Below are 22,348 nucleotides of genomic sequence, written 5' to 3' on the forward strand. Positions count from 1 at the left end.
AAAAGAAAAGGAGTACTTGTGGCACCTTAGAGACTAACAAATGTATTTGAGCATAAGCTTTCGTGAGCTACAGAATGCATCAGATGAAGTGAGCTGTAGCTCACGAAAGCTTATGCTCAAATAAATTTGTTAGTCTCTAAGGTGCCACAAGTACTCCTTTTCTTTTTACTGACTTCAATGAAATTTTTGTCTGAGTCTGAATGGGTGGTTTGACTGCACTGTAAGGCCCACAGTCCCAATTCTGGAAAGGGTTTACTGTATGGGGTCTCGTTTGAAGTAACTAGGATTCTATTTGGGAGTTAAGGATCTGTGCTTGTGATTAAATAGGTTGCTGACTACCATTATAGACCCTATATTCATTTTTTTTTCTTTTTAGATAATCTACACATTTTAATGTAAGCTTATTGGGCCAGACGTGTTCAGCAGTACAATGCATGCAGTTTATAAGGGTAGTGAGAACAGTCATAGTTGCATTAGATAGGATAAAAAATACAGAGAATATCATGTTTCACGGCATATGCCCAATGATGGATGGTTAAAATTAAATTTTCTTATGGGCAAGGTTATTCCATAGTTGCCCATTGTAGGGATTGTAGCACCTTCCTATGATGCATCTGGTACAGACTATTGTCAGATACAAGATCCTGGATGATTGGTCTTATCTGGTATGGCAATTCCTATGTTCCTGTGCGAACTTTTCCCGTGAGTATCCATGTGCCTAAATAGTTTTACTGTCATATATGTCAGCCTAGACTTCTGATAATTACTTGCTGTTTGTCTATGTTGTCTTTTAGACTGTAAACTCTTTGGTCTAGGGTCTGTTTTCTATTCTATATTTGTACAGTGCTTGGCACAGTGGGGTTCCAGTCCTGGTCAGGGTCACTGGCATACCCAAATAGTAATAGTCAATAATAAATAAATGATGATATACCAGGCAACATTCCCCCCCCCCCCATGTGATATGAGAAGATCCACAGGAAACCTGGATTATAATATTTGTAGAGAAGTTCTAAAGCAAGCATGGGTTGTAATGCTAGAGCACCTGTAGTCCACTGCATTCATTTTAGATTTAGGTAACTTTATATATATATTGATATATATAAAGTTACCTAAATCTAAAATATATATCTATCTATCTATCTGTATATGTGTGTATATATACTGTGTATACCCCTCCCCCTCCCCACCCCCCCTCACCTTTTAAATGTAAGTGCATGTCAAAATTACATAATATGCAGTTTCAGGTTCAATTTAATTATTCTTTATTGCAGTGGTATCATTTACTTTGGTAAATTCATATCCCTGTTCAAAGTGCCTTAAAGCAGTTTAGTTTAAATTCAAGTATTGTAAAAGATATATATTATAAACACAAAAAATCTGCATAGTGGAATTACTAGAACAGGCTGTTACATTCAGGATGCCAAGTACTCAAGTATTAACAACACCAGATCAATATTTGACTGTCAAGGTTAATGTTAATTAGTTGGCTTAGAACAGTAGATATAGAACAATGGCCTACAGTATAAATGCATTGTTTTTACATTAATACAATTTAGAAGCAGTTAACTAAATACTGGATGAAATTTGCAGTGTCAGTGTCTGTTTTGCATGCCACAGGTAATAGGGCAATTGCTGACACCTGAATAAAATGTTGACATGCTAATCGGAAACAGCAGAAAACAGAGATACTGAATGCTTGCAGCTCCCATGAACTTCAATTAAAGTTTGGAAGGTCAATACCTTAGATATTCTTCATAAGTAAACTGTTATTCTTACCTAAACATATATGTTGTTTAAACCTAGTTTCACAGTATAGTAAGAATATGTTTGTATAAGTTTGTATTTCTATTTTCCTGTGGAAAGAAAGTTATCTAATGTAGCTGAGGTTGACCCACACTGCTTTGAATTAGCAGTGGAAGATACCATAAAAGATATAGTAAAAATTTTGTATTTAAATTTGTAGTCCTTATTTGGTTAATTTAATTAAATATACAGTAAATAAGCCCAGGCATAATAATGATGTGCCATATACTGTAAAACAATAGCATAAATTACTTTTTAAAGAGGATTTTATACAAATTACTTTAAACACTTACTGTAACAACTGGAAATGTATGGAAATAACTGTTTTCAAAATTGTGGGATGGCTAAATTTTTAACAGCTTCAAGGAGCTATTTTACTTATTGCTCAGACGATAATACAGATATATTAATCAGGAGGGAGAAGCAGTTCTAGGATTTTTCATTTTCTATTTATTTAATGCCAATACAGTAGAACCTCAGAGTTACGAACACCTCAGGAATGGGGGATGTTCGTAACTCGGAACAAAACTTTGTCTTTTCTTTCAAAAACTTACAACTAAACATTGACTTTATGCAGCTTTGAAAGTTTACTATGCAGAAAAAAAATCTGTTTTTAATCATATTAATTTAAATGAAATAAGCATAGAAACAGGTTCCTTACCTTGTCTTTCTAGTAACACAATGGAGCTGATCCTACAAGACTTCTGTGTGTGGAACTTCCATTGAAGTCATAAAATGTCATGCATGGAGTGCTTGTGGGACTAGGTGTAGTATTTTGTATTTCACATCAGGTGAAATCCTGGCCTCAGTGAAGTCAGTTGCAAATCTCCTATTGACTACAGGGCAGTCTGGATTTCACCCTTTATATTTCACTAGAACTCAGAGAGGGAAACCTATAGATGTAGTAAGCTCAATGGCCTATATCATACCTTCAGTTTTAAAGTAAAACCCTGAATTGATTTTAATGGAGAATTCTCCTTAAAAATCAATGGCATGATATCTCTCAATATTATTTCCTTGTAAAACCGGTTTTAAGGAATATGTGCATGGATGCACTGGAGAAAACACTATTTTAGATGGGTTACTTTCTCAAATTAAAAAAAATTAGCCATTTCCTTTTCAAGGAAAATTTATTTGTAATAGTTTACATACTTTAAGAGTTTTTATACATTTACCTTTTGTCAGTTAAAAAAAATGGTTTTAGATGTGTACCATCCAGTATGATACTTTTGTGTTTTTAGTGATACAAGGATACATGATGACTGTTATATTGAAGAATAAGAAAATAAAACGTTCAGTTTTCATTAACTGAAAAGAGAAAACAGATTCTTTGTTACAAAAGTAACGTAAAGGTATAAAGGTATAGTTCAATTCTTCAATATTTGACGAAATTCTACAAAGCAAAGCAAGGTTTTGGAAAAAACAAATGAGAAAATTAATGAACAAAGAGTAAAAAACTAATAGGAGTTAGGTTTCTTGAAATATAACACCTATACCCAGCTCTCTTTCATTTAAGACAATCTCACATTATTCGTATATTTATTAAAGCATATACTTAGTAACATTTCATAGTTGTGACAAGATGAGGGGAAGCCATGTGGTCCATCTACATCTGTCCTAATGTTATTTATTTCCAAAGCCCATCATAAATGACCCATGAGTTAGTTTGCTGCAGGTTAAGGTTTGATAGATGGAATACTGCAAGACCTCCTCATTACCAGCCTGACTTCAATGTCAGGTAGGTTATTCTGTTTAGTCTGTAAACATCCATCATCTGTTGCTGCTAGGTGGAGATCAAAGCGCAAAGAAACAGATTTTTTCCTTAAATGAGGATTGTCCTTAAAGAAAGATCCTTCCCATTCTTTAATAACTTCATCCACTTTTTCTGTCCTGAAACAATAAATGAAATGTAAATGTGATCCTGAAGGCACAGTATTACATGTCTTCAAAGTATGCTTTTAAAATGTGATGAAAAATTCCGTAATGGGATATGGAGATAATTTTAGGAAATGCAGAGATTTCAGAGTTCTTTTTTCATAGCTACATTCTCAAGAAATACAGACTAAAGGGTTAGCCTCATTATATATCTACTTATTGTAGAAAAATAGAAATGGATCAAAAGCTATGAGTCTAAACACCCCCAGGTTTTAGTGGGAAGGTTATTTGAAATCCAACCCAGGATCTGAGTTTTGCAGTTACCTCTATATCTGTAATGGGCAGAACCAAGTCCCTAGATCTGAATGCATTCAAAGTAAGGAGGGTTAGAAATCCAGATGCAGACTTCAGAACTGTTGCCTACTTTTAGTGCAAAGATAGAATTAAGTACATAGTAGCTAAGAGCCTGATTCTAGAGCCTTCATTCACATGAGTAAACTTTACTTAAGCAAGTAGTCCCATTTAAGTCTATCAGACTGTTGGCAAGAGTGAGGATTACTTACATAAATAAGAGTTTCAGGATCAGGCCCTAATGATTTCAATGAGTAATTGTACTTAAATATTAGTGACACAGTTGGCCCAGAAAAAGAAGGTACAAAAACAACAACAACGATGCTGTCCTGTATTAGTAAAGCAAGTTAAGGTAAATAATATTTAATAATTGCTTTAATTAACAACAAGGAAACCTGGCAAATTTATCATGTATCTGTAGTTCATAATGAAAGTAGGAAAGGGACCAATATGAAAAACACAAGAATAGAATCTGAAAAAATAATGTACAAGGCTAATAAAATACCTGTTTTTTTTTTTAGTAAGATAGTATAGTTCACAGTTCTTAGGTCTTAAAATGCTTTTAAGATTGGCTAGGTAAAATATAATTTTATTCTATTCTGTTTCATACTAAAAATGTAGAAAGTCTCTTGAAGACGGTATGTTTTTATATAACCTTTAAATAGTCTATTGCAGATTGATGTAAGTATTCCTCAACTGATAACACATAAGGAGTGAAATCTGGGCCCCACTGATATAAATGGGATTTTTGTCATTGATTTCAGTGGCACCAGGATTTCACCCAAAGGGTATGATTCTGAAAATAATCTATTTGGATTCCACACTGTGGAGGTACATGGAAACCCTCAAAAATCACAATTTTTAGCCTCATGCAAGCAGAAGGTAGACAGCAATGTTGTTGATTTACGTAATAATTATTTAGCACTCTGCAGCATTTAGTGAAGTATTGCCTTGTTTACCTTCTTTTTTTTATCATTAAGGTTACTAACTGACACATTATTGGAAGGGAATCAGATACTAGAATTAGTATGTTTATTATAATATATAGTGTCTCATAAAAACAAATACAATCACAAAACTTAGATAATAAAAAATTGTGCAACGCAGTATAGCTTGAAGAGTAGTTATTGCTACTCTGTGTAGTGTAATAGTTGCTTATAGAAATCAAAGCATTTATTGGGATGCTGCAAGTAACAATTCCAGCACGCAAAGGCAGGGTAAAAACGGTACATACCCCTCCCTGCTCAAATCCAATATCAAAACAAGACAATTTAGTATTAAGAGAAAGATACAGCATCACTTATTGGTGGAAGTGCTGTCTGCACTGATAATTACTACTTTCCCCCTGCTGGTTAAATAATTTAAAAACAGTAACAAAAGTTTGATTATAGTAACTCCTAGGAATCCAGGTAGTTTGCCATCCACACAGATTTCCGTGTTGGTCTGTTCTCTTGAGTCTTCATTCGTAGTTGGATCTAGATTATCAGTGAGTGCAGGAAGAAAAGGAGTACTTGTGGCACCTTAGAGACTAACCAATTTATTTGAGCATAAGCTTTCGTGAGCTACAGCTCACTTCATCGGATGCATAAAGTGGAAAATACAGTGAGGAGATTTATATACACACAGACCATGAAAAAATGGGTGTTTATCATACACATTGTAAGGAGAGTGCGGGCAGGGTCCATGTCCTTCATGTTAGGCTTATCTGTTGTGGACAATGCCTGTTGAAGACTACAGTATCTTGAGGTTCTGAAGACACCCTGACAATTCCTCCTCCATGACTTGCCTCCCATAGCTATAGGAACCTGCTTGGATTCTTCCAAATCCTCTTCTGTATCCCTTTGGGATGATTATTGAATATCTTAAGTGTTTGTCTCCCCTTTCTTTCAATTCATCTGTGCATCAGTTCTCTAGGCACTACGAAAGGGTGAGCTCTTGCTTTTTGTAACAGCAAGAATAAGTCATTTATTTTCTTAGTTATTGTGTAAAGTTCCCTCCTAAAAGGTATAAATTTGGATTTTTTTCCAGGCTGCTTTTTCCAGTTGTGTAGCCTTCTCTCCTTCCTGGATGGGCGCATAATTCTCCTATTTCCTGGCATCTTATTCCTGGCATGCTTGCTTCCAGCTCATCTTTCCTCCACCTTCTGGAATGCTGTCCTCAGGTCAGATATAAGACTTGGCCATGTCACCCACCAGTGGAGGTTCAGGGGGCCTTGCTGGTTCCTGCTGCCTCAACATCCACAGGGAAGCATGAATTTGCAGAGTTGAAAAATAATTTCATAGGGAGAGTGAGGGACAGTTGCATGCTGGCTGGTGTTATATGCAGAGATGACAAAAGATATCTTTGTGTCCCAGTCTTGTTGGTCTTCACTAAAACTCTATGCATGGAACCAATGGTCTGGTTTACTCTTTCCACTCTCTCATTACTCAGAAGGTGGACAACACTGGTCCTCACCTTGTTTACCTGGAGTTGTCGGCAAACCTCGTGTAATAACCATGATTCAGATTCTTTCCCCTGATCATTACAGATGCAACTACATGTTTCATCAATGCATCCATAACTCTCTCACTCCTTTTAGCCTTCAGTAGTTGTGCTACCATGTACTTTGAGAAGGTGTCATACACTATCAACCAATATTGATTTCCAGCTGGTGTTTCTGTAGTGGGCCTTTTAAGTCAATCTGTATGAACTCGCAGGGCTCAACAGATTGAGGCATTTCCCATAAAGGACTTCTGCCTCTCGTTGCTGGCACTTTCCTTTCTTGATGGGTGAGACAGGAAAAGTACCTTAACATCAGCAGCCATGCCAGCCAAAAAAAACCCTGTTCTGTACCTGGCTCATTGTCTATTCATACCACTGGTGTCCTGCAGCTTCATTATCATAAAGACACTGCAATACTGTTGTTGTCTGTAAGCTTGCTGGCAAGACAATCATGTTATGCTCCTTCACCAGCAAGTTAGTAGCTGGTTAAACGGGTAATTGTTCTTGAATTGAACCTCCCTCCATCTACATATCCTTCATTTAATCTGTTAGTGCACCAAAATTAACTCAGTCTCCTTAGTCTGTTCTTACTGGATGTCCTCACAGGACCAGTGTGAGTCTATTTTTACTGCCCTGACCTGGCAGAGAGTTTCCTCAACCATATTTTGCTTTCCAGATTTATGGTGAATGTATATTTGGACAGTTAGTGAATCTATCTCCACGGGTTTTCCTTCTGGGTTATGCTTCATAAGGAACCATTGCAGGGCATTATATGTGTACACTGTGAATTCCATAACTAATAAATATGGACAATAAGCCTGGATAGTTTTCACAAATAGCCAAACACTTCAGTTCTGTAGCCAAAAGCCACCGATCTGTGACTACCAAGCTTATCAGTTTGTTCAAGTGCTTATAGATTCATAGATACTAAGGTCAGAAGGGACCATTATGATCATCTATGACCTCCTGCACAATGCAGGCCACAGAATCTCACCCACCCACTCCTGTGAAAAACCTCACCTATGTCTGAGCTATTGAAGTCCTCAAATCATGGTTTAAAGACTTCAAGGAGCAGAGACTCCTCCAGCAAGTGAATATCAATTTGTTCAAGTGAAACCTTTGAGCCCTTATAGGTTACCATGAATGGACAGGATGGGTCTGGGAATTTAAGTACAACATGGCTGAGAAATCCTTCCTTCAGTGACTCAAATGCTTTTTGGTGTCCCTCTGTCCAGAGAAAGTCATTCTTAGTTATCTGGTATTCATGTTGTGAAATTTAGTACAAATCTCCTATAGAATCTGGAAAGGTCTACAATCTACTTTACCTTCTCCGGGTTTGTAAGAACCTTCACAAACTTTATAATGGTCAGTTTCTGGGGTTGGGGTTTCAACCCTTCTTGCTGACTGTATGTCCTGATGCGACTCCTCACAAACTGACTTTTGTTTCCTGCATGTTTAAACCATGACTGTTTAAAAAGCTTTAGAATCCTTTCCACTTTTACCATATATTCCTCCCATGTTTTGTGGAAACAAATGAAGTCATCTGTGTACATGAGGATGTCTTCAGTTCTCAAAACTTGGGTTAAATCATTTACTATTCTCTGGAAATATCCCTGATGCATTCATGAGTCTGAAAAGAATTGAAATAATCCATGAGGTTTCACAAAGGCAGTTTTTTCTTGATCTTTAGGTGCCACTTTAATCTGAAGGTATCCAAATACCCAATCAAAACTACTAAAATATTTTGCTCCTGACATACTATCTAGGAGTCTGCTATGTGGGTAGCTATCTTGAACTGTTTTTGAATTAAATCTCCTGTAGTCAATGCATATCATAGAATCATAGGACTGGAAGGGACCTTGAAAGGTCATCTAGTCCAGTCTCCAGCACTCATATCTTCAAGTCTCTGTTGGGCTTTTCCACAATTACAATTGTGGTTGCCCAAGGTGATGTAGATTGCTCAGTCAGGGCATCCTCCCACAAGTGGTTTAACTTTCACTGTTACCTGATATGTCAGGGGCATCTGATGTGGAGGCTGCATCACGGGAATGCTCTCTGGTTTAAGCCCAGTTCGATGTTGCACCAAATCATATCTCTCAAGCTCTTCAGTATTCTTGGAGAACATGCTAGCATATTGTAAGAACAGTTCGGATTGTTTCCTTTTATTGCCTTCTACAGGTGCTTCTGTCAAGTCAGCCTCTGGCTGTACTACTGACTGGATTGCTCCACAGCTCTTGACCTCTGTGAGAGGCTTTGAGACACTAGCTACATTGGACACTGTCCCCGTGGTCTGATTTTTCACTAGCTTGCCAGTCCTCATTTGGTCCAGCTTGAAACACATTTCTGCCAAACTGCAATTCTAAATGGATGTTTCTAGCTTCCAACACTCCTACAGGTTCACTGAAACAGTCCTTTATTCTTAAAGGTATTATTGAATGATGACCTGGTTTCACCACAACTTTATTCTGAACCACCACAGGAAGCAATTTATCTCTGTCATCCTCTGTAGTCATGGTAGAGTCACCTCTAAGGCCCCAAGAGTTTTCCCTCAGGATCCACACTTCCTCCTATCCACATCCAACAGAGGTATCTGAATATTGTATGGGGGCAAATTTGTTTTATTAACACCCCAAGGGTTCTTGTGGTGCTCTTGGATGAAATCCACTCCCAATACTACAGCACTAGAAATATTGGTCGCCTCAACAAAAGCCCATTTAGTGTGCAAAAACCCTGAGTTCAGTAGGAGCTGGATGTCTCCCATTATGTGCAGTGGTTGATGATCAATACTTATCAGTTTACCTCCTGCATAAACTTTTTTATTCCTTTCAGCACTGCGTGTTCTCCATATATCAGACATAATTCAGGTCATAAGTCCAACAGCATTGTGGTTTTCCAGCTGTTGATGTCTCTAGACACATAGTAACAGGTATCTGGCCGGCTCTTCAAATGGCCCATTTTAATAGTTGCTGAGGGTGACCTTACTGCCTCAACAACTTTTAGCTTCTCCGGTGTGGGTTCCTGTGCTCGGGCAATTCTGACTCCAGTAGCCTTTTCATCCACTTTGCCTGCAAATGTCAGGAAACGGTCTGTCTCAAGTAACCCATGAGACACCTACCTGAGAATAGCTTGCACCCATGCCTCCTCCAGCATTTTAGCCACCTCACTAGCAATTATTTCGTGAAGTGCTGCATCTGGCATAAAGGAGTCACCATGAGTCTGGGCATTAACAGCTGATACTTTAAGGAAACCCAATTTCTGCTTCCACATTTGTAACTCTGTATATAATCTGGCCCATAGCCTTATCTAGTATTTTATCTTCCTTCCCCAGCAGTTTATGAAGTTCCCCTATTAAACTGTTTATAAACTGTCTTTTCACACAGGATTCTCTCATGGCTTGCCACTGGACATAGGCCCCTCTCTGCATTGCCTGTTCCAGATTTTGCACAGCACATTCTGCTTCACTCAAGTCATGTTCTGGACAGGGTGGGGTAGGGAAAGCCCTATTGAACAATCTTTTCAATGCCCACAAATAACTATGCAGGAGTTCCACCTTCCTGACACCTCCTGGCTTGTCATTCCTTCCAGTATTTCAAAAGATCCCCTCCCCTCCACTCCCCAGCAGTGTATAAATGTTTGTGTAACTTTTTGTAAGATCCATGATTTGCACTAGGAAGGTGCTAGCAAAAGGCTTTGGCATCACCATCCAAAAAAACTGTGAAGTACTGTACTGCTTTCTCATCAGTCCATTCATTTACAGAGAGCAATAGCTCAAAGTCTGTTAAGTACTCACAGATTCCAGTCTCACCTGCATGACCAATACATTTATTCTCGGGCCAAAGTGCTTTTGCCATCTTGAAGCTACTGCCACCAGTTGTAATACTCGCTTACAGAAATAAAAGGATTTATTGGGACACTGCAAGCAACAACTCCAGTACACACAGGCAGAACTAGAAACTTCTCCTCTCCTTTCTTCTCCCTTGTTCTGATCAGAGAGCATACTATCAAAACAAGGCAACACCTTAGCACTAAAATAATGATACAGCACCACTTATTGATGGAGGTGTTGTCCACACTGATCTTATAGTTGCCTACTTGCTAACTGGAAATGGTGTACAAGAAGGATGCTACCAGGGATACAGAGTGCAGCCCAGAGAGGTTTACATTTACATATATAGAACATATATATATATATATATATATAATTTTGCTAAATTTATGTTTGTCTTACTGTATAGTGCCATGAGCTTCAGCACTTTCCTTCACAACGCTTCCATTTAAGATTGCTTGCTTTGTCAGTTTTTCCACCTTTTCATATTCATGCTTCTTTACGGCACCAGCTGTAAAGGAAAATGCAAATATACCAGATATTTCTTCTGAGCCCTCTTCAGGAGCCTTCACTCCTTGTACAATCATCAGGAAAAGATCTCTTTATAATGTTCAAGAGACTAGTAGGAGGTAATCCTGGCTACTATGCCAGCTTGTGTACCATCTCCTTAAGGGACTGTAGTCTGTCACTTGGGGGCGTATCTGGTAACTGAGCTATCTATATGTTGTGGTCAGCAGTATGTGCTAGCTTTGGGTGCAAGCTACCCCCTTTCAGAAGAAAATCTGTGTTTCTCTGTATGCCCTCCTAACTCACCCACCTGAATTCAGCCCTGGCAAACAAATTCCAGTGGAGGATCATACACCAGGCCCTGTCTCTGGCCATCTTCTCCATTCTGGCCTGAGAAGAATTTAGGTCTAAATTGTTTATTTTGGCATTATCTGTGACTAAATTAGGCATTTAATTGTTTTTTAAAGATACTGTAGACTGGAATATGTGACAATAGATCTGAGATAAGAGAAATCAGAAATAGTTCTTTCCTAGCTATGTATTAATCAAATACAGAATCAGCTATGTTTTTCAATAATTTACTGTAAGATATCTGATGCACAGCATTCATCAATATATTTTAATTCAGTAAAGTTTTTACTCCTGGAGTTTGGGGTACAAGTTTTACTCTCCTTTGGGTTTATCTATGGGAAGAAAGCATGTGGTCCATCACAACACTAGTACCTTTTTGTCACTCCTGTTTAGGAAATTCATCTGGGCAACATTAAGAACTAAGAAACTATTGTGGTTTTATTTTAGGAATGTTCCCTTGTCTTAAAAAACTCACTTGAAGGTGGGATAAAAGCTGTCTTGCTGGTGGTAGGTTTTCTGTCATCTTTTCTATCAGGTGTAGAACAATGAAACCTGAAAAAAATGAAAATATTACAAAAATGTAATAATGTTGTTGTTTTAATCCAAAACGTGAATGGTGAGCAATTGAGGGGAAAATATGTAGAAATAATGACAATGAGATTTGTATATAGATTTATTGTAGTCATATCTTATTTTGATTGTAGGACTAAAGAATGTTGAAAATTTGTATTTGTATTCCATCATTCTTTCCTGAAAGGTTTTTAGTAATTTTGAAGTATGCGAGAAAGACCTTTTCTTAATATTTTTTTTATTTATTCATAATGAGCTATGTATATTTTTACATAGTTATACATGTAAATAGCAATATATTGAAAAAATGCTAAATAAGTTCCCTCACTTGGGGCTCTAATGTGCACATGTTTTTGCCTGTGAGGTTCTTGGAGTGAAACCCTCTAGCTTCTTCTGCATGGGGCAGAGGAGGCAAAATTCCCGCCCACCCAAAAGTATTCCTAAGAAACACTTTTACTTGCAAAAATAGTGGAGTTTCATGTTGCCTATGGAGGTTATCCCTATTTCAGGGAGAATGGGACCCTTATTCTTTAACATGGGAACACTACCAATATTTCAGTATTTAACATCATTTATGTTGACAGATACTCAGATGTGCCAAACCCAAATCCTGCCTCTGATACCTGAGATTTTCCAGATGAAATATATCTAATTTATCTTCAGGGAATTCACATATTCAAAGCATGGGAAGGCTTAAAGATGACAATGCTAATGTATGAGCAGTACAGTGTATGTGGGAAAATGAAGAACTGTTTAAACTAGTAGCTTTGGAATTATTTAAGTTTTCTCTCTTTCTTTAAAACATTAAAGCTAAATCTGTGTTGAATTATTACAGCAGTATTTTGTTTTTACAGGTTTTGATCAATATATTTTACTCCAGTTTGATGCTGGAGTAACTCAATTGAAATCAAAATGGTGTAACACTGTGGTAAATCAGGTCCACTATGTATAATTAGATTAAAACTGTACTGAAGCAAACATCTGATAATAGAGGTGGGCACACACACCCAGTACTATCCTTTTTTGTTTTCAATTAGGGTTGGTGAGTCCTAAATACTTCCTACTGTGGGGGCCAAACTGCTTTTAAATATTGGTTAAATAATAAACTTTACTTTAAAAAAACAAAACCGATAATTTGTCTAAAGAAAACCATGGAAAATCAGAAAAAATAAGCACTGCAGAATTTGTAAGATAAGATATTTTAATGGCATGAAAGTTGTTCATGCAATCATTTAACATATTAATTTTAGATTTTAAATATGCCTGAATAGAACTTGCACAGGTCAAAATGAAAATTCCTTTCATGAAGGATTTGCTACTATATTTGATGGCGGAGTTCATGTGATTGCAACTCTGAAAAGTACTGCAAACAGAAGTTCTGAAAAATAATATAAAAGCAAATACACTTTCTCCATTCTGTAAAATACCTGTTTTCCTCTTTCTCCAGCAAACTGCGATACGTTGCTATCTCCTGCTCCAGCCTCATCTTAGTGTTCAGTAGTATTTCATGCTCCTGAAGCTGTTCCTCAATACCTCTCCTCACTTGCTGTAGCTCCTTCTCTAAACTTTCAATCTCAGCTTTTAAATTCTGCAGTTGCATCTGGTACCGCTGCTCAGTGGCATGCAGACAACTTTCCAATCCTCTTTCCTGGCAAATAAATCCAATATTAAAGGTCCAAAAAGTAGTTCTAAAAGTTCAGTTCCACATAGTGTTTACTAACAATTCAGACAACATATTTTAAAATTTATTTTTCAATTTATTTGCTAAATAATCTTTAGGAACTGTAATAATAATCCAGCTTTTATAACACCTTTGATAAGAAACTTAAACTGGTGGCTTTTTGCATCTAATTTTCCAGAAAGATCTGTAAACATATAAACTCAATTAGAAGCTCACACACAAAAATTGTAGCCTTCTACTATATGATGAAATCAATCAGTTTTGATGAGTAATTTCACCCAGCTGTCCAGAATTATGTGTTTTCTAATAGTCACAGGTATTCACAGTGTTGCAAAGTCATCATCATCAAGTTACAACCCCTGTCTGCAATAGGGAAATTGACAAATATCTGACATCTGTTGTCAGTAGTGGATCTCCCTGAAATCCTGTTACAAACAGTGTAATTCCTAGGCTTTGTCATCACTAGTGAATTTTAAGAAAAATTCCCATCAGTGCTACCACCACTTTATCTACACCACTGGGAATGCTGGTGTACACAAGTCTCTTTTGGTGTGACACTGGAAGTTGCCAGAAACTAATCTACACTAGATCTCCCACCAGAGCAGATGAACTGATGATAGCAGTGGGAGAAGGATTGTTTTCTAAAGTTCCCTAATGTAGTCAGTCAAAGCAGTTGGATAGATGGACAGAATTGTTTTCAACACTATTATAGACTTTAAGCTGTGATTCAGCAAAACATTTAAGTACATTCTTAACTTAAAGTATATTATTAATTGTTTTGTTGACTCAGAGCCATAGTTCCAAAGAATTAAAATAAACATGATTTGAATAGATCAGTCAGGCAGGATATTTATTAGGAAATTGATATGGGGATATTGTGGAAGAATTCTTGAAATCTGTGGGTATTGATTGTCAGGAGTAAAAAAGTAAACATATAGCAGTATGTGCAAAATTATAGATTCTGAATCAAAAGATGTCATATTCTTAAGCATTGATAACTGACTGGGGGAGTTTCTGGCAATTAATGACCAAGAGAAAGAGATAAAGGCCCCAGGCAAAGCCACTATGCATTTCTGTTCTTGCTGTGTTTTCATCATCTGTTAGATGTCATTGATGTGCATATTGAACTATGGAATGCTGCATGTCAGAAGAAGAAATAGGTTATTTTTTTCAGGAAGTTGATAATATCAATTTTTGACCATGCTTACCACAGCCTGGAGAGATTCAATTTCAATTTGCATACGATGCCACTGTCGCCTGGCTTCACTGAGCTCTGCTCTGGCTGCCTTTAAAGCTTCTTCATCTTTGTCCATTCTTTCACTTGTACCTTCTTCTAGCTACAGAAAATGATAAACAAGATAACAGTATTACAAATAAAAAATATTTTAAAAGAATGAACATAAAATAAATGTAATTTTGAAAAAAAATCTTATCTACTTCTCTTAAAACAGGTTTTTTAGGTTAATTTTTTTGTGTGGCAACTGAATATATTTGTTCAAGGTTGTAATGAAAAGCTAAACTGTCATTATCAGAATATTGTAAACTCTGAGGAACCTGTTGTATTGCAACCTCTACTGGGAAATACTTTGCTGTATCTTTAGTAACTGTTGCACTTCTACGAAAGAGGCTTAAGAAGACAGGTTACTTTTGTCTCTGCTATCTTAACATAAATACTCACAGAAACAGACACAACTTGGACATATTCTGTGCAAAATCTCAGTTGATTAACAATATCGGGGCCAGATACATTGGCATGGATTGAACAATCATATAGTAGAGAAAGAATGAAGAACTCATTGAAATATTTTATTAATAATTTTGAGACTTGTATTATCTTAGGTGCAGAAAAGTATAGGATAGGGATGGTCAGGCTAACCTATTAGAGAACCTAAACCAGATGTTTAGAACACTCTTCCCCTGCACTTTATAACACTCTTCGTTGTAATGCTGATCCAGTATTGGCTTATCAACTATATTATGACCAAATCCAGCTCTGTATTAAATAAGCCTAGCTTCACTGAAGTCAGTGAAGTTGGCAATGCTTATTTCAGATCTTATTCCACTATTAGATATGTTACATAAATTAGATTGTGAAGCAGCTTGACAGTAACTGTGGTTATGGGGTATATTACATTACTTTAAAATGGTCATGTCTGGTCAGTTTCTAGTAGGAATAATGCTCGGTACTTATGTAGTGTTTATTATGATAATGATAATTAGGGTTCCTTTCACATTTCTGTGTTTTGCCTGCAAGCATTGGTGACATCACAAGCACCTGAAACAGAACATTTTCCTTTGCGCACTTTCCTACTTTACCATAGGTTCTTGTTATGACATCAGCTGTTACTGAGGGAAAAATTCTTGAATTCGAGTCTTGGCAGGAGAGTAAAAGAAGAACTAATATTTTGTCTTTAAAATGTTAATGTGTTTTTAACGTTATCAATCCACCATTATGATAAGAAAAGCCATGTAATTCACACTTCATGCTGAACTCTGTTCTCTACCTGCTGTTTTGTGTCTCAGTACTGCAACACATGTGAGGCCAGATTTCTCAGTACTTTGGCTGCTTTGCGCTGCCCTGGTGCAAAAAAAATGTAAAGTTGGCTTAATAAGACAGTTAAACTGTGTTTATGGCTGCTTTGCGTCTTCAGAGTGGCGCAAAGCCGTCAGAGTGTATTGGGGAATCTGGCCTATGATGAGTAAATCTCTCAGTATTCAGAATTTCTGCAATATTAAAGGAATCTGGTAGCAATTTAAAGACTAACAGATTTATTTGGGCATAAGCTTTTGTGGGTAAAACACCAGTTCTTCAGATGCATGGAGTGAAAATTACAGATGCAGGCATTATATAATGACACATGAAGGAAAGGGAGTTACCTCACAAGTGGAGAACCAGTGTTGACAGGGCCAATTCGATCAGGGTGGATGTAGTCCACTCCCAATAATAGATGAGGAGGTGTCAATTCCAGGAGAGGCAAAGCTGCTTTTGTAATGAGCCAGCCACTCCCAGTCCCTATTCAAGCCCAAATTAATGGTGTTAAATTTGCAAATGAATTTTAGTTCTGCTGTTTCTCTTTGAAGTCTGTTTCTGAAGTTTTTTTGTTCAAGTATAGCTACTTTTAAATCTGTTATAGAATGTCCAGGAAGACTGAAGTGTTCTCCTACTGGCTTTTGTATGTTACCATTCCTAATGTCCAATTTGTGTCCATTTATTCTTTTACATAGGGATTGTTCGGTTTGGCCGATGTACATGGCAGAGGGGCATTGCTGGCACATGATGACATATATAACATTAGTAGACATGCAAGGGAATGAGCCTCTGATGGTGTGGCTGATGTGGTTGGGTCCTCTGATGGTGTCACTAGAGTAGATATGGGAACAGAGTAGGCAACGAGGTTTGCTACAGGGATTGGTTCCTGGGTTAGTGTTTCTGTGGTGTGGTGTATAGTTGCTGGTGAGTATTTGCTTCAGGTTGGGGGGCTGTCTGTAAGCGAGGACTGGCCTGCCAAGGTCTGTGAGAGTGAGGGATCATTTTCCAGGATAGGTTGTAGATCATTGATAATGTGCTGCAGAAGTTTTAACTGGGGGCTATACGTGACAGCCGGTGGTGTTCTGTTATTTTCCTTGTTGGGCCTATCCTGTAGTAGGTGATTTCTGGGTACTCTTCTGGCTCTGTCCATCTGTTTCTTCACTTCAGCAGGTGGGTATTGTAGTTTTAAGAATGCTTGATAAAGATCTTGTAGGTGTTTGTCTCTGTCTGAGGGATTGGAGGACATTCGGTTGTATCTTAGGGCTTGGCTGTAGACAATGGATGGTGTGATGTGTCCTGGATGGAAGCTGGAGGCATGTAGGTAAGTATATCTGTCAGTAGGTTTCCGGTATAGGGTGGTGTTTATGTGACCATCACTTATTTGCACTGTAGTGTCACGAAGTGGATCTCTTGTGTGTACTAGTCCAGGCTGAGGTTGATGGTGGGGTAGAGTGGAAATTGTTGAAATCCAGGTGGAATTCTTCAAGGGCCTCCTTCCTGTGGGTCCATATGATGAAGATGTCATCAGTGTAGCGCAAGTAGAGGAGGGGAGCTAGGGGACGAGAGCTGAGGAAGCATTGTTCTACGTCAGCCATAAAAATGTTGGCATACTGTGGGGCCATGCGGGTACCCATAGCAGTGCAACTGACTTGAAGGTATAAGTCATCCCCAAATCTGAAATGGTTGTGGGTGAGGACAAAGTTACAAAGCTCAGCCACCAGGTGTGCCGTGGCCTCATCAGGGATACTGTTCTTGACAGCTTGTAGTCCTTCCTCATGTGGAATATTGGTGTAAAGAGCTTCTACATCCATGGTGGCCAGGATAGCGTTTTCAGGAAGATCTACCAATGCATTGTAGTTTCCTCAGTAAATCAGTGGGGTCTGAAAGATAGCTAGGAGTGCTGGTAGCGTAGGGTCTGAGGAGAGAGTCCAAATAGCCAGATAATCTTGTAAGATTGCTGATGCCTGAGATGATGGGGCGTCCAGGGTTTCCAGGTTTATGGATCTTGGGTAGCAGATAGAATACCCCTGGTCGGGGCTCTGGGGGTGTGACTGTGTAGATTTGTTCCTGTGCTGTAGCAGGGAGTTTCTTGAGCAGATAGTGTAGTTTCTTTTCATACTCCTCAGTGGGATCAGAGGATAGTGGCCTGTAGAATGTGGTGTTGGAGAGTTGCCTGGCAGCCTCCTGTTCATAATCCCACCTGTTCATTATGACTACAGCACCTCCTTTGTCAGCCCCTTTGATCATAATGTCAGAGTTGTTTCTGAGGCTGTGGATGGCATTGCGTTCTGTACGGCTGAGGTTATGGGACAAGTGATTTGTTTGTTCACAATTTCAACCTGTGCATGTCTGCAAAAGCACTTTCTGTAGAAGTCCAGTCTGTCATTTCAACTGTCAGGAGGAGTGCATGGAGAATTCTTCTTTTTGTAGTGTTGGTAGGAGGGTTCCTGTGGGTCAGTGCACTGTTCTGTGGTGTGTTGAAAATACTCCTTGAGTCGGAGACGACGAAAGTAGGCTTCCAGATCACCACAGAACTGTATCATGTTCGTGGGGGTGGTGGGGCAGAAAGAGAGTCCCCGAGATAGGACAGACTCTTCCGCTGGGCTAAGTGTGTGGTTGGCTAGATTAACAATATTGTTAGGTGAGTTGAGGGTACCACTGTTGTAGCCCCCTGTGGCATGTAGGAGTTTAGATAGTTTACTGTCCTTTTACGTCTGTAGAGAAGTGAAGTTTGCGTTGTAAATGGCTTGTCTCTTTTTTGTAAAGTCCAGCCACGTGAAAGTTTGTGTGGAAGGTTGGTTTTGTATGAGAGTCTCCAGTTTTGAGAGCTCATTCTTGATCTTCTCCTGTCTGCTGTACAGGATGCTGATCAGGTGGTTCCTCAGTTTCTTTGAGAGTGTGTGGCACAGTCTCTCACCATAGTCAATGTAGTATGTCGATTGCAAGAGATTTTCTACCTTCAGTCCATTTGGTATGATGTCCATCTGTTTGCACTGGGAGAGGAAGATGATGTCTGTCTGTATCTGTGTGAGATTTTTGTTGAGGCTGATGGATTTCCACTCCATACAGCTAAATTTAGTGCCTTGCGTAGTGTCAAGTATCAGGGGGTAGCCGTGTTAGTCTGTATCCACAAAAACAACAAGCAGTCTGGTGGCACCTTAAAGACTAACAGATTTATTTGGGCATAAGCTTTCGTGGGTAAAACTCCACTTCTTCAGATGCATGGAGTGAAAATTACAGATGCAGGCATTATATAATAAATTTTAGTTCTGCTTTTTCTCTTTGAAGTCTGTTCCATCATGTGCCAGCAATGCCCCTCTGCCATGTACATTGGCCAAACCGGACAGTCCCTACGTAAAAGAATAAATGGACACAAATCAGACATCAGGAATGGTAACATACAAAAGCCAGTAGGAGAACACTTCAGTCTTCCTGGACTTTCTATAACAGATTTAAAAGTAGCTATACTTGAACAAAAAAACTTCAGAAACAGACTTCAAAGAGAAACAGCAGAACTAAAATTCATTTGCAAATTTAACACCATTAATTTGGGCTTGAATAGGGACTGGGAGTGGCTGGCTCATTACAAAAGCAGCTTTGCCTCTCCTGGAATTGACACCTCCTCATCTATTATTGGGAGTGGACTACATCCACCCTGATCGAATTGGCCCTGTCAACACTGGTTCTCCACTTGTGAGGTAACTCCCTTTCCTTCATGTGTCATTATATAATGCCTGCATCTGTAATTTTCACTCCATGCATCTGAAGAACTGGTGTTTTACCCACAAAAGCTTATGCCCAAATAAATCTGTTAGTCTTTAAGGTGTCACCAGACTCCTTGCTGTTTTTGTGGATACAGACTAACACGGCTACTCCCTGATACTTTGTAATATTAAAATACAAAAGGGTGATATAAGACCCAAATTTCAGTGTGGAATTTTTGGCATTTGATGGTTTGTAGTCAGATTTGTCACATTATTGTAACATTGTTGTTCTCAAGAGATGTGTTGTGTGTGAATTTATAATAGGGTATTTATAACCTTTAAAAATATGACACAGAGAACAAGTAATATAAACATTGCAGACAAATATGGCATAGTTTTATGAAAACAATAGAAAATCTGTCCCGAGAAGGTAAAGTTTTCCATAACATATGTGCTCAAAATTGTAAATCCTCTTTATAAATGGCTTCTTTACGTCATCTCTACATGATATTCAGGATGTTTTCCTCCTGAGGGATAATTCTAAATGAGGCTAGAGGGTACCATGTTATTGTATATGTCATCATGTTTTTTTAGTCACAACAATATAACTGTCTTGTATGTACAGACAAACATCCAGATTCATTACAGAGCATTCCTTTCGAGTGAGTTTCATAACCTAAGCATAACATTTTCTTAGCTTCTAGGTCTAGTCATACTGCAGTAAATTCTAAATCAAGTAATATGCTGCATTGAAAAGGAAATACTGTACCTCAAAGAGGTTGAGGCTGAATTTGGTAGACATAGATTGTCTCCTTTTTCTCTTTACCTGGGTTCTTGTTGAGAGGACGGTCTCTATCTGATTTCTGGTGATGAGCATTTCATAGTTTGCCCTGATCTCATTGAGGAGCTGGGACAGTTCCATTCTGCTCCCATCCTCCACCTTGACTAACGGGAACCTTATTGATAGGATGAGCCAGCTGCTGCAGAGCCTACACTGCCTGCAGTGAAAGCAGAGAGAGGGAGAGAAAATACAGCAGAATTTTAAAGATGCAGAGCTCTTTTTTGTAGGAGCATTGAAAAATCATCTGCTTTTAATTGGTTTTGAAGATCATGTTTAAAAATACAAATACCTCTCAATTCTGCAGTGATTAAAAAGGTAAGACCCAGATAATGTGATGAAATGAACAAAAGTAGTGTCTTCATGTGTATATTACATTGTAAAGCCAGACACTTACCCAAGAAACTAGAGTCTGAAAGATATATTGATAATAAGGGCAAAATTATAGCTGTCCAGTGTGAATTTGAAAGACCAGAGAGGGGGCACAGTACACTTTCCTGGCAGTACACTCTTGCATGTGGCAATCATAATTTGGTTGGCTGTACTCCTGGAATGCAAAGGAGGGAAGTAAGCCAGCATTAACAACAGTCAGAAAGTCTAGTGTTGTACTGGGTGACTGGGCAACTAAATGGAAGATGAAATTCAATGCTGACAGATGCAAAGTAGTGCATATTGGAAAACAGAATCCCAAGTAGACATACAAAATTATGCGGCCTAAGTTAGCTGTTACTACTCAAGAGAGATCTTGGAGTCATTGTGGATAGTTATCTGAAACCATCCACTCAATGTGCAGCGGCAGTCAAAAAAGCTAACAGAATGTTAGGTACCGTTAGAAAAGGGATAGATAATAAGATAGTAAATATCAGAATGCTGTTATATAAATCCATGGTACACCCACACCATGCAGTTCTGTTCGCCCCATCTTAGAAAAGATATATTAGAAATGTAAAAGGTACAGAGAAGGACCACAAAAATGTGTAGCGGTATGGAACAGCCTCCATATGAGGAGAGATTAAAAAGACTGGGACTGTTCAGTCAGGAAAAGAGACAACTAAGGGAGGGTATTACAGCGATCTATAAAATCATGATTGGTGTGTAGAAAGTGAATAAAGAAGTCACTGAGCCTCAAACTGGCAGATGCTGGGACTAGACAATGGGAAGAATCACTTGATAATTGCCCTGAACTGTTCATTTCCTTGGAAACATCTGGCATCACCCACTATCTGAAGACAGGATACTGGGGTGGATGAACCATTGTTCTGACCCAATATGACTGTTGTTATGATAGAAATTTAAAAGACCTAGATAGGTTTACAGTGTACAGTAGTACAGTTAGGACAACTAACATATGCTTTTGTTGATAATATATATTTGATCATTTTCCAGTTAATTTTTGGTGTGAATATTTAGATAAAACTAATACTATACATCTTGATTTATCTAGTTATTTCTGCTTAACTAGATAACATTGATATATAACTTGCTGAACGCTACTTGCGAAAAAAAGAACTTTTAGAAACACTGAAGTGTAATTTAGTCCAAAGAATGTTGCTATCAAAATCTAAATCTGTATTTAGAAGTCATTATTCTATGCGAGTTTTATCTACTGTTAGCATAACTGTATCTTAATTTTTATTACGGTCAAGAAAACACCATAATAGAGGCTCAGACTAAATGTATACCCCAAATCAAATAAAGACAGTAGGAGAACCAAAAGAATGCCACCATGGCTAAATAGCAGAATAACAGGCTGTTAGAGGCAAAAAGGCATCCTTTAAAATTTGGAAGTTAAATTCTAGTGAGTAAAATAGGAAGGAGCACAAACTCTGGC

General features: G+C 38.1%; 1 protein-coding gene and 1 long non-coding RNA gene across 6 annotated transcripts in view; one reads left to right on the top strand and one right to left on the bottom strand.

The window, feature by feature from the left end:
• LOC125626657 (uncharacterized) overlaps positions 1-22,348 on the top strand; it is a 225,423-nt gene that overhangs the window by 9,230 nt on the left and 193,845 nt on the right. The gene's annotated exons all lie outside the window — the stretch shown is intronic.
• On the bottom strand, positions 1,246-20,685 carry KRT222 (keratin 222). 4 transcript variants are annotated; one of them, XM_075123535.1, is made up of 7 exons: positions 20,506-20,574; positions 16,323-16,632; positions 14,654-14,782; positions 13,192-13,412; positions 11,670-11,746; positions 10,739-10,847; positions 1,246-3,693 (listed from the first exon to the last, which is right to left on the bottom strand). In XM_075123535.1, the coding sequence occupies exons 3-7, from the start codon at positions 14,756-14,758 to the stop codon at positions 3,480-3,482; spliced, it is 726 nt and encodes a 241-aa protein (XP_074979636.1). In that variant the 5' UTR covers positions 14,759-14,782; positions 16,323-16,632; positions 20,506-20,574; the 3' UTR covers positions 1,246-3,479. The 4 variants fall into 4 exon arrangements, with proteins under 4 accessions (XP_074979636.1, XP_048685845.1, XP_048685843.1 ...); XM_048829888.2 differs by lacking the exon at positions 16,323-16,632 and having other exon boundaries at positions 1,246-3,111; positions 20,449-20,685; XM_048829886.2 differs by lacking the exon at positions 16,323-16,632 and having other exon boundaries at positions 20,506-20,684.

This window comes from Caretta caretta, chromosome 27 (assembly GCF_965140235.1).
Source record: "Caretta caretta isolate rCarCar2 chromosome 27, rCarCar1.hap1, whole genome shotgun sequence".
NCBI classification, from domain to species: Eukaryota; Metazoa; Chordata; order Testudines; family Cheloniidae; genus Caretta; species Caretta caretta.